Source organism: Neopelma chrysocephalum, unplaced genomic scaffold, assembly GCF_003984885.1.
Source record: "Neopelma chrysocephalum unplaced genomic scaffold, ASM398488v2 Primary Assembly neopelma1_24, whole genome shotgun sequence".
Taxonomy (NCBI): domain Eukaryota; kingdom Metazoa; phylum Chordata; class Aves; order Passeriformes; family Pipridae; genus Neopelma; species Neopelma chrysocephalum.
This window is the reverse complement of record NW_020897693.1, coordinates 8,796,068-8,809,601: the sequence shown is the minus strand read 5'-3', so window position 1 is coordinate 8,809,601 and position 13,534 is coordinate 8,796,068. Positions and strand designations below refer to the sequence as shown.

At 44.2% G+C, this 13,534-nt stretch overlaps 1 protein-coding gene across 36 annotated transcripts in view; it reads left to right on the top strand.

Annotated features, from left to right (window-relative positions):
- The first annotated feature begins 109 nt into the window (after positions 1-109).
- TNNT3 (troponin T3, fast skeletal type) overlaps positions 110-13,534 on the top strand; it is a 31,382-nt gene continuing 17,957 nt past the window's right edge. For 6 of the 36 annotated variants that reach the window (XM_027702169.1, XM_027702141.1, XM_027702408.1 and 3 more), the window contains exons 1-7: positions 4,958-4,992; positions 6,153-6,166; positions 6,834-6,851; positions 8,524-8,535; positions 9,436-9,453; positions 11,069-11,083; positions 13,280-13,294. In XM_027702169.1, coding sequence (XP_027557970.1) covers positions 4,973-4,992; positions 6,153-6,166; positions 6,834-6,851; positions 8,524-8,535; positions 9,436-9,453; positions 11,069-11,083; positions 13,280-13,294 — 112 coding nt within the window. In that variant the 5' untranslated portion in view covers positions 4,958-4,972. Of the gene's footprint in view, positions 203-4,957; positions 4,993-6,152; positions 6,167-6,833; positions 6,852-8,523; positions 8,536-9,435; positions 9,454-10,501; positions 10,514-11,068; positions 11,084-13,279; positions 13,295-13,534 lie in introns of those variants that run through there. The other 30 variants (XM_027702444.1, XM_027702317.1, XM_027702266.1 and 27 more) reach the window with 12 other exon arrangements.

Here is a 13,534-nt window from a genome sequence, read left to right as displayed (position 1 = left end):
TCCATCTCATCCCCCTCCCCGCCCCATCCCTGCTCCCTTCCCTTCTCTTCCCTGCCCAGTATACGAGTCTGGGGCCAATCGGCTCTTCCAGACGATCAAATGTCACTATAAGTTGAGAGCTGCATCACCTTGGGACGCTCGCAGATCCCAGCCTGCCCGTCCCCTTCGACAGGGAGCTTGGTGCTTCTCTCCACTCCACCAGGTAAGTGGGATCCCTGGCAAGGGATGCTGCTGGGGGGTAACACTACAGAGGGGCTGAGCCTTGGTTTAAATAGAGAAAATCAGGGGAGAGTTGGGGTCTCCAGATCTGGGATCTGGCACAGGATCCTAAGGAAAAGGCACTTTTCCTTCTTGGCTTTGGTTGGGCATCACACAAATCTCATATCATGCATGGAGATTGGGGTGCTCTGAACTCTCAAGGATTAGTAGTGGGAGAACAGACGCTTTCAAAATCAAGACGTAGGGCTCAAAATTAAGAGTTATCTCTTGAGACACTTGGGAGAAACTCCCTCCAGCAGCAGGAGGAAAGTGCTGACCTTCCCTCCCCTGTCACCCAGAGAAAGGGATGGCTGAGACAGGAGGTAGCAGGGGCAGGACTGTTGAGGAGCTGCTGGGAGGTGAGGAGGGCTGTGGGGTGTGGGGCTAGAGGGAGATCTGAGAAACATAAATATGGTCATGGAAAACTGCCCTCTCCCACAGAAAAGAAGAAAATTGTGAATGTGAGTCACCCATACTGGGTGGTCACGTCATTGAAGTGTGAAGGAGTTTGAAGCTATGCATACAGGGAGCATACCATCACCACTCTGAACGTGACCCTGTTTATGTTTCTCAGATCAGCTTCTTGCTGTTGGGTGGCAGGTATCCCACAAAGACAGGAGAGACACCAACACAGGTGACTCTGGTGTCAGCAATTTGTGCTGCTCATGTGGGGGAGCTCCAGTGAGGCTGTAGATGATTGCTAGGGCAGGCAGCCATCCCTCGTGGGTGCAAGACCCAGGAAGATCGTGGAGTCCCCACCCCTGGAGATGTTCAAGAGGTGTTTAATCTGGCACTGGGTGATATGGTTGAGTGGTGTAGGGGTTAGAGCAATAGTGCTGCTTTGATGGTTGGACTGGATGATCCTGTAGGTCTGTTCCAACCTTGATGACTCTAAGATCGGGGAAAGAGGGGTATATAAGCTAAGCACGGTCACTGGCTTTTTATCCTCTGTCTCAGCCTTGTTGTTCCTAGAAAACCCTATGCAGGGAGATCAGACAGATCATACCACCGTGAAGACAAGGATAAAGGGTACATCTTGGGACAGGGAGTTGGGATTTTCCTATGTGTCAGTGGACCCTGCAGCAGCGCTTGGGTCCTGTGACTCTGTTTCAGCATCAGTGCTGTGGCAGATGCTTCACCTTCCAGCCCCTTTCTGCTGGAAAGTACTGAGCAGTACAGAAACAAAGGGAGGAGGCAGAGGGATGGAAGAAATATGAATTAAAAAAGGTATATGTATATATTTTTTATAGAGAGAAGTATATGATTATATTTATATATTTACTAAATATAACACCTATATCTTTTAATAGAGATATGTAAGTATATTAACAAATCCATGCAGTTGGTTTTCAGTGGTTCCTGGTAGGAAAGTGTGTCCATGTGGCTCTTGGTGGATCATACTCCTAGTCCTTGCCTGATAGCTGTCCCTGCCAGGACCCATTGCCCATGCATGGCCTCTTCTGTCCTCTCCCCTTTCAAAATGGCTCTTGCTACCTTGCCTACCTTGTATGGCCTGGCTTGGGAGGGGATGATTGATGGGTGGGTTATTTCCAGGGATGGCTTGGAGGTGCAAGGCAGCCCATTCCCCCTCCCGGGTGCATTCTCAGCTGCTAAGAGGCTTCTTGGGATGTGCTGATTCTGCTCTTTCAGTCAAGGCCAGGAGCATTTGGGGCCAAAGGGGACGTGGCATTCCTGCCCACCTGGGGCTCATGAGGATTGGTGTATTTGTCCTTCCAGCCATGACCTGCTTGGCTTGAATAAAATGCAGAAAATAACCTTTGCTTTCACCTTTAAGGGGTGGGAGCAGGTAGGAAGTTTTCTGTTTGGTGAAACTTTCCCGCATGTTTTGATTTCCTTCCAAAGGGTAGGCAGTATTAACTAATTGATTTTATTACATCTCTAAACCCAGTCTCAGACCAGAATCCATTTTTCTGCCACTGTACAAACAAAGCCCAATTATTGCCTTAAGGTGCTAACAGCCTTAATCTTGGGCTGCGTTTGCTGTGTGTAAAGTAATTTCCACCGAAGGGTAATCCTGAGCCAGCTGGAGACTTTCCATTGCCTTCAGCAAACTCAATCCTAACTGCAAAAAATACCGCTCTTTACAGATTGCTTGCTTTATTGCTTTTTGGATGTTAATGTCGTTCAGTTTTGTTGGCTGCTTTGTTGACAGAGCTACGTGGATAGTGCTGGGCATCAAAGAGCCTTCCTTGTCTCGGGTGGCTGTAGCTATGATGGTCTGTGTTTTGCCCCTGGCTTTAAGGGACCAGATGGCTTTTGAATGCCATGGAGTAGACAGACACCTTCTTCTTCTTGGAGCGAGACCTTTTTGGCTTTCCAGCCAGGGCAGTGGCAGTCAGCTACAGCCTTAAACGCCAACTCCTCCTGACTTGGTTGAACGTTTGGCCCTCACAAAGCTGAAAACTGCAATCTTCCCTTGGATTTTTTTGTCCCCCACCCCCTGCCCTAGCCTGTGGGGTTCCTGTGTCTGGCTCATCTTTGCACACAGTCTGCCAGTGCACTTGTTATTAATTCATTTTATCCAGAGCCAAGAAACCCCCTCAGGGTTGGGGTCTTATGGTGTCAGGGATGCTGGCATTCTCATTCTGTTTTTATAGCACACGGACAGATGCCATGCAAAATCCCATTCGCATTTGCAGCGCTTGGATTAACAAATATGGAAGGGTGTAGGGGAACAGCCAACGTGACAACCCTCAGCAAGATGTCCTTAGAGCTAAATTGGAGACTAGATGAGCTCATTCCAATAACTGCTAATGGAAAGCCTGATTGCAAAGACTCCCGTTGACTCCAATTGCCTTGGAAAGAACAGCACGGGCTGCGCTACGTGCCTACCACACACTGAACAGACGCTCACTCTCTGTGTGCGTACCCAGGGTTCTTGAGCTGATTTCTTCTCCACCATTGAGCAGTATTACTCTTCTTCTCACTGGAATAACAGAGGAGTTTAGCCCAAAGCCCTTTAAAACTCCTCTTTTTTTCCCCCTCGTACTGGAAATAGGGAAATACGCATTTTTAAATTAAAGGCAGAATCCATGGGACGATTGGCCATTGCCCTGAGTCTTTATAGATCATGTATTTTAGAAGAAGCCAACATCTGGGCATTAGACAGGTTCCCTCCATAGGGTTTTGCCTGAAGAAGCTCAGCTGTCCTGTTGCATAAACCAACATACTGTCAAGCATTATTTCTAATACCTTGAATAATTTTTGGAGGCTGAGATGAGACTGCTAACATGCTAGCCACTGTGCAGATAGCAAGTGGAACTCTTTATCCTGAGGATTTGTTGATCTAGATAGAAAAGACCAGGGGAGAGAGACTAGCAGTGTTGTAGCATTCAAGTAATTAACAGAAGAAGCAGCATGAATTGGTGCAAAGGAAAAGCCTTTTGCAGAGCTGAAATTCTTCCCATACACAAAATTCCCCACAGATTCTTTCTGCCTGCCTTTGGTCCCCAAAGTACTCCTTGGGATGGCTGTTGCACTTGAACAATCACAGCCACCAAGTTAAAAGGAGCCTGTGGCCAAGAAATCACTGAACCCAAATTTCATATGTCCTAGCAGTAGATTACCCTCCCATCCTGCTTCTCAGGTCAGGTCATAACACAGCCACTGCTGGCACTACTTCCAATGCAACTGTGACTTTCAGAAAGAGGATAAATGAGGAACTAGAAGAAAAAAATGCTAGCTGTTTATCTCTCATGGGGGTTTTAAATCCCATTGGTGTTAATGTATGGTGCCCAGGGTCATTGCTGGGGAATGGAGAGAATCCCTTATAGGGCAGGGTTGGAGCCTGTGGGATTACTGCCTTCCTCTGAAATAGAAAGCTGCTGAGCTGCAGTTGTTCCTTTTGAACCTAAGTCAGCCCACCTGCTCCTTCAAGACATCTCTCATATATCAGCTGAATAATGAAGTCATGAAAGTCAGGGTTTGGGGCAGCAAAAAGAAGCCAGGCTTTCTAATTTAAGACTGACTGTGGATCTGGAGGAAGTCTTGGGGGGCCCTTTCCCACCTCCTCCCCTGGCCTCAGGGCAGTTGATGCTTTTAGAAAAGCCAGAGTGTTGTATTACATAGAAATGGTTATACCCACGTGAACTGCCTAACCAGGGATGTGGCTGGTTTTCATCTTAAACTAATCAACAGAATATTGTTCACTTGTATAAACCAGACACACTTCTGGGTGCTGACAAATAAGTACTCATCTCTAGGTATGTTGATAGTTTGAGTTATTCTTTCAGCTCTGACTAATGCTCTGGAGCTGGCACCTTCCCACTTTTGGTAGCATAAAGTCAGGAAAAAATTCTCTGATCTTTCTGGAGCAATGGAAATGTCAGATGGGTGCAAGAGGACACTGGCCTGTGCCTGTCTCCCTCTGGAGATTTTGTAATTTAAAGCCAGGTCTAGATTGCCCCTAGTCCTTGTGGGACACAGCTGAGTTGACAGGACATGTCTTTCCAGACGATGTTTTCCTCCTCCTCTCTCCTTGTCCTCTGACCTGGCTGGCAAAGGTTTGCGCTTCTCCCAAAATGTCAGTGTTGGTGGGGGATTGGTTGCTGTGTGGGAAAGCAGGTGCCCGTCTTTTTTTGTCCTCAAATGTCAACCCATCTGCTTCTGCCTTGGAATTTTTTAGGAGGTGCTCATTAATAACACTTTTCTTTTCTTCTTCTTTTCCTTTTTTTTCTAGAAACTCACTGCCAACATGTCTGATACCGAGGAAGTGTAAGTAGAGAGAAAGTTGTGTGTGTACTCGTCGGCTCAACTTGCTCCATGCAGCAGAGCGAGGGCATCCCAGCAGCGGGTGCTGCTCTGTGCACAGCCTGAAGCCCCCCGAGGCACTGAGGAGGGGGCATCTTGACTTTGAGTGTGAAAGACCCATTGAAGTTCACCTGATTCCCTCCCTGTCCAACACAGGACATCCCCCAAACGCTTCCACCCAGCTCAGCCTGCCCTCAGTGGCTGTGGCACTACCCCTGGAGGAGGGGGAATGAAATACGCAGTGCAGAGGAGGAGCCCCTTTCTGCCTCAGTTTAACAAATCGAGAGTAATATGACCAAACCCAATGGGGTCGTTTGACATTAATGCATCAGTAGGTACATAGGGGAGATTTAGAGCAGTCATGGGATCAGAGGAATCATGGACAGACCTACAGTGGTCATTTAGCCCTCTCCTCTGCTAGGACATAAGTTCAGCTCAACCTGTGTCATTTTGCCCAGCTCTTAACATTTTTTTTCTGAAGATAAAATTTGGCGCCTTTTTCAAGCAATCTCTGACTAACATGTCTTTCCTTTGGGATCTGGTCCCAGGGCTGCTCTGAGGCTTAGGTTTCATGCAAGGGGATGGTAGAGCAGGAGAAGCTCAGAAGCGTGGGCAAGGAACGGGAACAGACCATGAGACTGGTGTAGCTACAGCCGTGGGATAAACGTTGAGCAGCATCTGTTTTATGCCAGATTTTTATTAGACAGCTCGAGGGTTCAGGGAGCTTGTAGCACATCTGGGTTGGCATGGGCCCTTTGCTGCAGGTTGGGTTGCCTGGCCTGGTTGCCCAACTGGGGCTGAGGTCCATCTTTATTAGCCCCTGTACAGCACTCGTGTGTGGGTATCACGTTAGAGCCCTGGGGTGGAGGATTATTCCTGGGTATGGATTCATATGGGCCCTCAGAATCAGGAACACTATTTAAAATAAAACTCAAACTGAGTCACTTTACCACTCTTAAAACCAAATATCTCCTGGAAGAGCAGAGAGAAGGGGGAAAGAAGAAACAATAGACTTTAAACAATGCTACGCTGTGTTGCTTCAGTATATGGTTTAAAGCTTGGTGACAATATGGAGTGGGAGAAGTATTTGCCTAGTTTCAATATCCTTTTTTCCTCTCTCACAGGGAACAAGGAGAGGGTAAGTCTTATATCTGTCTCTAATTTCTTCCATGCAAGCCTGCAGCATTCTCTGGCCGTGTCAGCTGGTACAGCTAGACAAATCTGAGGTTTCTTTTTCTGTGCTTCTGTCTGTCTGACTGTCACCAGATTCTGGTGTTTTTACACTACCTGTAGCAGCCTGGCCGTGTTCTTGCTGGGGGCAGCCTGTGGGGTTTCAGCCCCACATTGATGCTCTGGTTGCAGAGGATGCCTCTAGTTTTTGTAGGGGCACTGCCATCTGCTGGCAATTTATTTTGAAGCTTGCATATATGTAATATTTTCTATTTTAAAATATAAATCCCTATAATATACACATGCAATATACATAGAAGCTTTTCTTATTCTCGGGCGCCCTCTCTGCTACCTTTTTCCTCCTAATGCATATATAATCCTGAGTTCCCATTGCCCAAGAAAAAAAATCAATACTGTATCACCTTCTTCCCCTTTTTATAACTCCTCTTTTTTATTTTCAAAGTCATTTAATCTGTTACTTTACTTGCTGATTTGCAAGTGGCCTCTCAGAGACCATCTTGCCCGGCATCCCTGTGAGTGCAAGGGGCTCTGCCGTGGGTAATGTCGTACCGATGCGTCAAGGCTGATGGTTCATTTGTGTGCTTTTTTTCCCCCCCTCTCCCATTTCAATGCAGAGGAGTACGAAGAAGAAGGTAACAAAAAAAAGTGGAATGTAATTTATCTTTCTTTGAATCTTGGTCCTGCTTTTCCTTGTCTATACTTCACCCTTCTCTTTGGTGCTTGCTGCTAAAGGTGATCTGAAACACTTGATCAGTAAACCAGTTGGAAACAAAAAAAAACATTGAAGTTGAGGCCATGACGTGCAGAGCCTTCATGTTGTGGTGAAATGGAGTATTTGAATGAGCTGTTGGGGATGATGAAAAAGCTAGAGACTAACCTGCTCATAAACTCAGAACCTTTTAAAGCAGGGACTGGTGCAGAGCCCACACAACGTATCATCAGTGAAATCCTGCCATTCTCATTTTGGCAATGTCCACAGATTGAGTTTAAATTTTTAAATTGAAAAGAACAGGTTGTCTGGCTCCTGAGGGGAACCCAACAGGGCAGTGCTGAGGGCAGAAAAGGGAAGGCAGAGAACCAACTGGCAAAGATGAAGTTTTTTAACACACCTTTAGCTGATAAAATGTGATTTGACAAGCTGTGAGAGACAGAGTGCTGATCTGGAAAGATGGAGCATGAAAAGCCCTTCTCACCCAAATTGTTTCACCTTTTGTAGGCAGCAGGGAGAAGAAGATTTTGGAGATGTATCACTATCTTTGCTGGGCACTTTTGACACACTGGCTTAAGTTCAGACAAGCGTAGCTGCCAGTTGTCATCCTTCATTTTCCCAAGGTGTCTGGAACAGAGAGAAGGGCTAAACTCTTGGACTTTCTCCCAGGATCTGCCCTTAGTGTCTCAGACATCTTCTAAGGGGTCAAGAGCAAAACCCTATACTGGAGGTCGAATATTTGCGCGTGGAGGGTATGAGACCAACTCAGAGAGAGAGACTTGCCTCTGTGTAAAAATGTCTCTTTTGGGAATTTATACACAGCTGGGTTTTGTGTTTGTTTGTTTGTAGGTTTTTGTGTGTGTGGTTTTAGTGGTTTTGTTTGTTTTGGTTGGGTGTTTGTTTGTTTTTGTCCTGGATTCCTCCAAGTTGCTGCAATGGACAAATTCCCATCAGTGGTGGTGAGAACAGTGACCATGTTAAGAGTAGTTCCTGCCATAAGGTACTGACATGCCTGGCATTGCTTCTGAAGGGATTGAGGGCTCAAAAAAAAAAAAAAAAAAGAAAAAAAAAGGAAAATATGGATTTTAGAGCTTCAGTCATCATAATGTCTCTCTAGTCCTGCATGGAGTGGCAGAACCAGAGCCAGGAAGGTGAAGGTGTTATTCATGCTCCATCCTTCGTCTTGTCAAATGCCAAAAGAGCAAGCAAAGGGTGTTGTTCCTACAGACAAGCCTTCCTTAAAGGAAAAGCATTTCTTGCTTTTTCAGTTTCTTCCCTAACTGTTTACTTTTTGGTTTCAAGAATTTCATGACTGATATGAAATTAATAGGCAGGTGACTTCCAACTTTTTTTTTTTAATCTGCATGACTATCTCCTCTGAGGTGTGTCTTCTCTATGCTCCTTACTTTTGCTTGACCTTTGTTTTCTCTTCCAAAGTCATCCATTTCATTTCCATATAACTTTTCTCCATCACTTTATAACAACATTTTTTTTCTCCAGGCCTTAGCTCACCCCAATACTAGTTTCTAACAGTTTTCTGTTTTCATTTTGCTGCTTGCTGTTGCTTCTTGTTCCATGACACTTGCCACCTGAAGCTCAGGGAGAAGGTATGTGACATGGCTTTTGCTTTCTTTCTCTCTCAGTGTGGAGGAAGAATTTGTGTGCAGAAATCCAGAGCAAATGGTTCACACCCAGTGGCTGGGACTTGGTCTTGAGCCACAGACATCAATGCAATGATGGACATTGATGTCATTTATTGAGCTGGTAGGAAATGTGGCCTTTTTTTGGTTTAAAAAACCAAATCAAACCATTATATATATATATATGTATGTATGTATGTAGGTATGTATGTATAAAAATGTATATAATCTACACACACATAGATTTTTATATGCATATATATGTATGTATATATATATGCATATATGTATGCGGAAACAAATATATATGTATTTGTTTTCTTCTACCTTTTTTACTGAACTGCTTGACTTTTTTTGGCACAGCAGTGTCAAGTCCTCTCCTTTCTCTCCAAAAGCTTAAATTTTTTAAAGGGAGGAGGACACCCGCAAAGTTTATACTCATCTGTTAAAATTCAGGAATGAATTTGTTTTGAATTTAAAAAATTGATTAATGTTGGCGAAATTTTTTCACCGAGAAAAATATGTAAAGCAAAAGAAATACAGCAATTTTATTTTTGATTAAAAAATCACCAAAAGCCAGTTTTAGGAAATTTTAGCCAGCTCTAATAAAGAATAAAATATTGGATGCCTTTTTATGTGGTTTTCACTTGTGGTCATATTCCCATATTTCAGTAACATTTATAACCCCATAATGTCCCCATAAAAATGTTATTTTTAATTCTCTCTCACTCTGTAATTCCATCATTGTGTATTCTTGCCCATAATGGCCTGGGAGCTTGGCAAACCTCAAGAATGTTCCAATAACATATTCCTTGTTTTAATTTTCTCTTCCCATTTCCTTTGCTGTGTGACGTTTCCCACCCACAGAAGAGGCTCAGGAAGAAGGTACGTGAAGCAGCGCCTCAGCCCTGCTCGTTCCTGCAGCAGGGTTTGGTGCTGATGTGCACCTCAATTTTGCAAGGTGGTAGAAGAAAGGAAGAGGCAAGAGAAAGATGCTGTGACAAACTACTTGCAGGCAGAGGGCTTTTCTTGTCCCTTGCACAAGTTTCACTGAGGGTACCCCAAATCCTTGAATATCTGTGCAGACACCTCTGCTCTGGTTTTCGGGGAGGGAGCAGCAGGGGAAATGTGGATACCATCCTTTCACCCAAGCCACAACAGTCTCCAAGGCTGATTTTTAGCCCTGGATGTTCATAACACGTGCCATGGAATAACTGGGGTCTGTCTAGAAAGGTTTCTATGAAGTGTCAACTGGTTTCTCCTATATAGCCTGGCAAATCATGATCAGATGGATTTTGAAGTCAAAATCCATCTGTGGAAAATACGTGTGTAGCCCTATGGTACATAGCACATATTCTATAATGTGTCATATTATATATAGTACATTGTATATATTATAAGTTTATAAACTATAATATATAATATTATATATAATATAAACAATACTGCATAATTATATGTACGTAGATGCTGGCAAGTAACCCCAGCTGGCTCTTCACATTGCACACAGCATTAGCAAGGTGGGATAGACAGGGCAGAAGAGGGGCTGGAACAGAAACCCACCCTTTGCACTCGAGAGGTTTGGGATGTGGTGCTCCAGGTACAAGGAGCCAAAGGGTGTGTTGGTTCTGCATTTGCAAAGCTTCATGCTTTGGGCATATTTTAAACAGGGACAAACCTGTTTATAGTGCCATGAGAGACCCACTCTGAGCAGTTTGCAGAGTTTTTACAGCATCCAGGTCCAGAAGGCTTTACATTTCTTGTATCTGTGTGTGCTTTGGTCACCTGTCTCCATTTCATCATCCTCTGTTTCTCTATTTCATATCCTCTGTGGTTTTTTTTAGACCCTCTTGCATTCACACATTCTTTAGTCTAACTGTTCTTGTTTTCCATCTCATTGCTTTTGCTTCCTGCCATGTTGCACCTGATGAAGCTGCTCCAGCAGGTATGTGCCATTGCTTTCCAAACTGCTCCCTGCCATCTCCTTGGTGGTGGTGGTGGGGATTCAAGGGTGGTGCAAGAGGAGCAGGACCCAGTTACTTTGCCTTCTTGCTTCCCTTTGTCTTTGATTTCCACCTCACCTCTGTGACAGGTTCTCGCAGAGGCTCACACACAGGAATAGTCTCAGTGCAAGGGGTAACCTGGCCTCTCTGCCCCTCCTGACCTGTGCAGAGCTCACCATAAAGCCAGTCTGGGCAATGGCAGGAATTGTTCCTCCAAAACTGGAACTAGAGAGAAATTTCAGCATGTATTATTTGAGCTTTCTATGAGATTTCCCCTCTCTGATATGTCTTTGCCTCTTTCCTTCTCATGAAGGTGAAGTTGTTTCCCGACCACACGCTGCAAATTCCTTCCCCTCCTGGCCATTAGCACATCCCTTACTGGGATAAAACTTTTCCCTCTGAGCAGACTTTTCAGCCTGTGCAATGTCAGCTTATGTAACACTGTATTTCTTCTAATGTTCCTTTCCATCCTGTCCTGTGGCTCTTCCCACCTAAAGAAGCTCATGAGGAAGGTATGTGACATGACTCCTGAATTACCGTCTTTCAGAGTAAGCTCTGGTTTAGCCAGTAAGCCATAAGATGGTAAAAGAAAACAGGAGTTAAAAATAGGCATATTAATATAGACTAAAACTTGCTACCATTTTGTTTTTTGTACTGTCTTCCTTCATGTTCTGTCTTGACATTGACTGCTGATGCTATGTGGTCATTGTTGCATGAAAAAAAAGCCTGAAAATTTCTGGGAAATGTAAACCTCTTAAAAGGATGAATGTTGAAAAGCCTTCACTCTGAATTTGGTTGGGTCTCCCTGGGAGACTTATTTTGGACCATTCGGGGTGGGTCTGGCCTCCAGACGATGTGCAGATGTGCTCATGATTGGCTGACATTCTTACAGTAGCCTTTCCACATATTTTTTTCATCTTAAACCCTGTGGTATAAAGCAAATGGTGATATATTTGATGCTTTAGCTTTGCAAATGATTAAAGATGATTTTCTTGTTCATATAATGGAGTTTCTAGACCACTGTCTCATGGTAGTACTTACAGCCCCCAAAAACCTGCTGGCCTCAGGTTATAAATCCAAGTGTCAGGGTTGTGAAACAGCATGCTGCTCCGGGCTTTATGCAGGACTGCTGGAATGGGCGCATAAGACAAATGTCATCTGATACGGCTGCTTAAATCAGCTTTATGTTTTTAATATCTCAGATCATTTGTACCCTCACTTCCAGTACTGCTTTTCATATCCGTATTCATTTTATTTCCTTGCCACATACTCTCGGTCTTTCCCTCCCCCTCCATTTTGCAAAAGTGAAAAGTTGTTCTGATGTTTCTAACGCTCTCGTGTTCCTTTGCATTTTGCTCTGTGACTCTTCCCACACGCTAAAGCTCATGAGGAAGGTATGTGCCATGACTTGTGAATTCCTCTGTTTCTGTCTGGAGCGGTAACTCGTGCAGGAATTCTGGAGGTGGTTGAAGATGAGACGATGCAAAAATACCCTCTGCTGTTTGCTCTTGTAGGATAAGCAGCATGATGAGTAATAAATACTAACTGCTGTTTGGAAACAATGTCTGAAGCACAGGCTGGGCATTGCTTATGTATTCCCCAGCACTTGATGTCTCTAACCAGGCTATTGGTATGGACACCAGTTGGTACGAGGAGAGTGTTTCCAAACCCATTTCCTTTGTGCCATACACCGGGGTTAGAGGTGGGACAGCTGTGTCCTGTGGCAATGCCCTGTCCCTCAGTTGGGTGCACCTCTTCCTCCTGTCCTCTTGCCACTGTGCAGAGACAGAACTCCCTTTTGCAGTGATGTATGGTGATGGGACTTGCACCTGAAGTCATAAGCAACAAGTGGCACCATGTCACACCTAGCTTTCTTTTGGGCTAAGGATGGCACCGAGTGGCATCATTTTGGTTGCAGCATATTTGAGAAAAGGTGTAGTGTTTGCTTTGTCCATAACTGTTGGTATGTTTCTGGGTTTATGTGCATCATGCAAAAACGGGGGTGGCAGGGTTGCATTTTTACTTGATTTTATAAGCTGAATTTTAAAGTCCAGTTCTGGTAAGACAATATGTGTGATTAGCAAAATACAAGGTCACGCTTATTAAAGCATCAACCTGGCAGCCCAAACCCATTTACCTTTCAACTGCCCTTCTGCCTGCCTCTCTCTGCTTGCCCAGCTAGGCTTTCATCAAATGCTTTATCCTGGAGGTTGTAGAGCAGTAACATGCTCATACTTACCTTCCCACATAGGTGTTCAGTCCTACACACCAGTGGTGAAATCCTGGGCACTAAGGAAATCAATGCCAGCTCCTGGGAGCCCACTGATTTCTGCAGTGGCTGGGATTTCTATGCACATGAATAAGAGCAGGTTGTTTGTACCCTTCTTGCACATTAAGACCTATGGGTAATGGACAATGTTTTGTCAACCAAAGGCTACCAATGGCACTTGATTTATAACATTATGAATATATATGTATTAGTCATCTGCATCTTTAATATCCCAACAACCCTTTCCTTCCCCCACGATTTTCTAATTGCCATCCATATGTGCCCTCTATTTCTCACTTAATCTTATTAATGATTTTTATCCCTTTAACCCCTCCACCCTGGCTAAGAAAAGTCTAAGGTTTTTTAATAATCCTCTGTTTCTTGCCCTAATTATCTTATCTTTTTTTGCATCTCCTTCCCTGCTACTTCCCTTTTAAAGAAGTCCATGAACCAGGTATGTGACTTCTGAATTCCTCTGCGTCAATCTGAAGGGTTATTGTGTTCTGGAAATTCAATTCTGCTTGGCAATTTCACAATTGGGTCATGTGCTGAATTGGGACAAAATGGAAACTTTTCAAACAACCAACCAAAAAGGAAAAAAAAAAAAAGAGAAAGACAAGAAAAAAAGGAGGAACGCCTTGTTTGACAGCTATTGAAAAATATGTTTTTTATTTAGTTAAAACATTATGTTCCA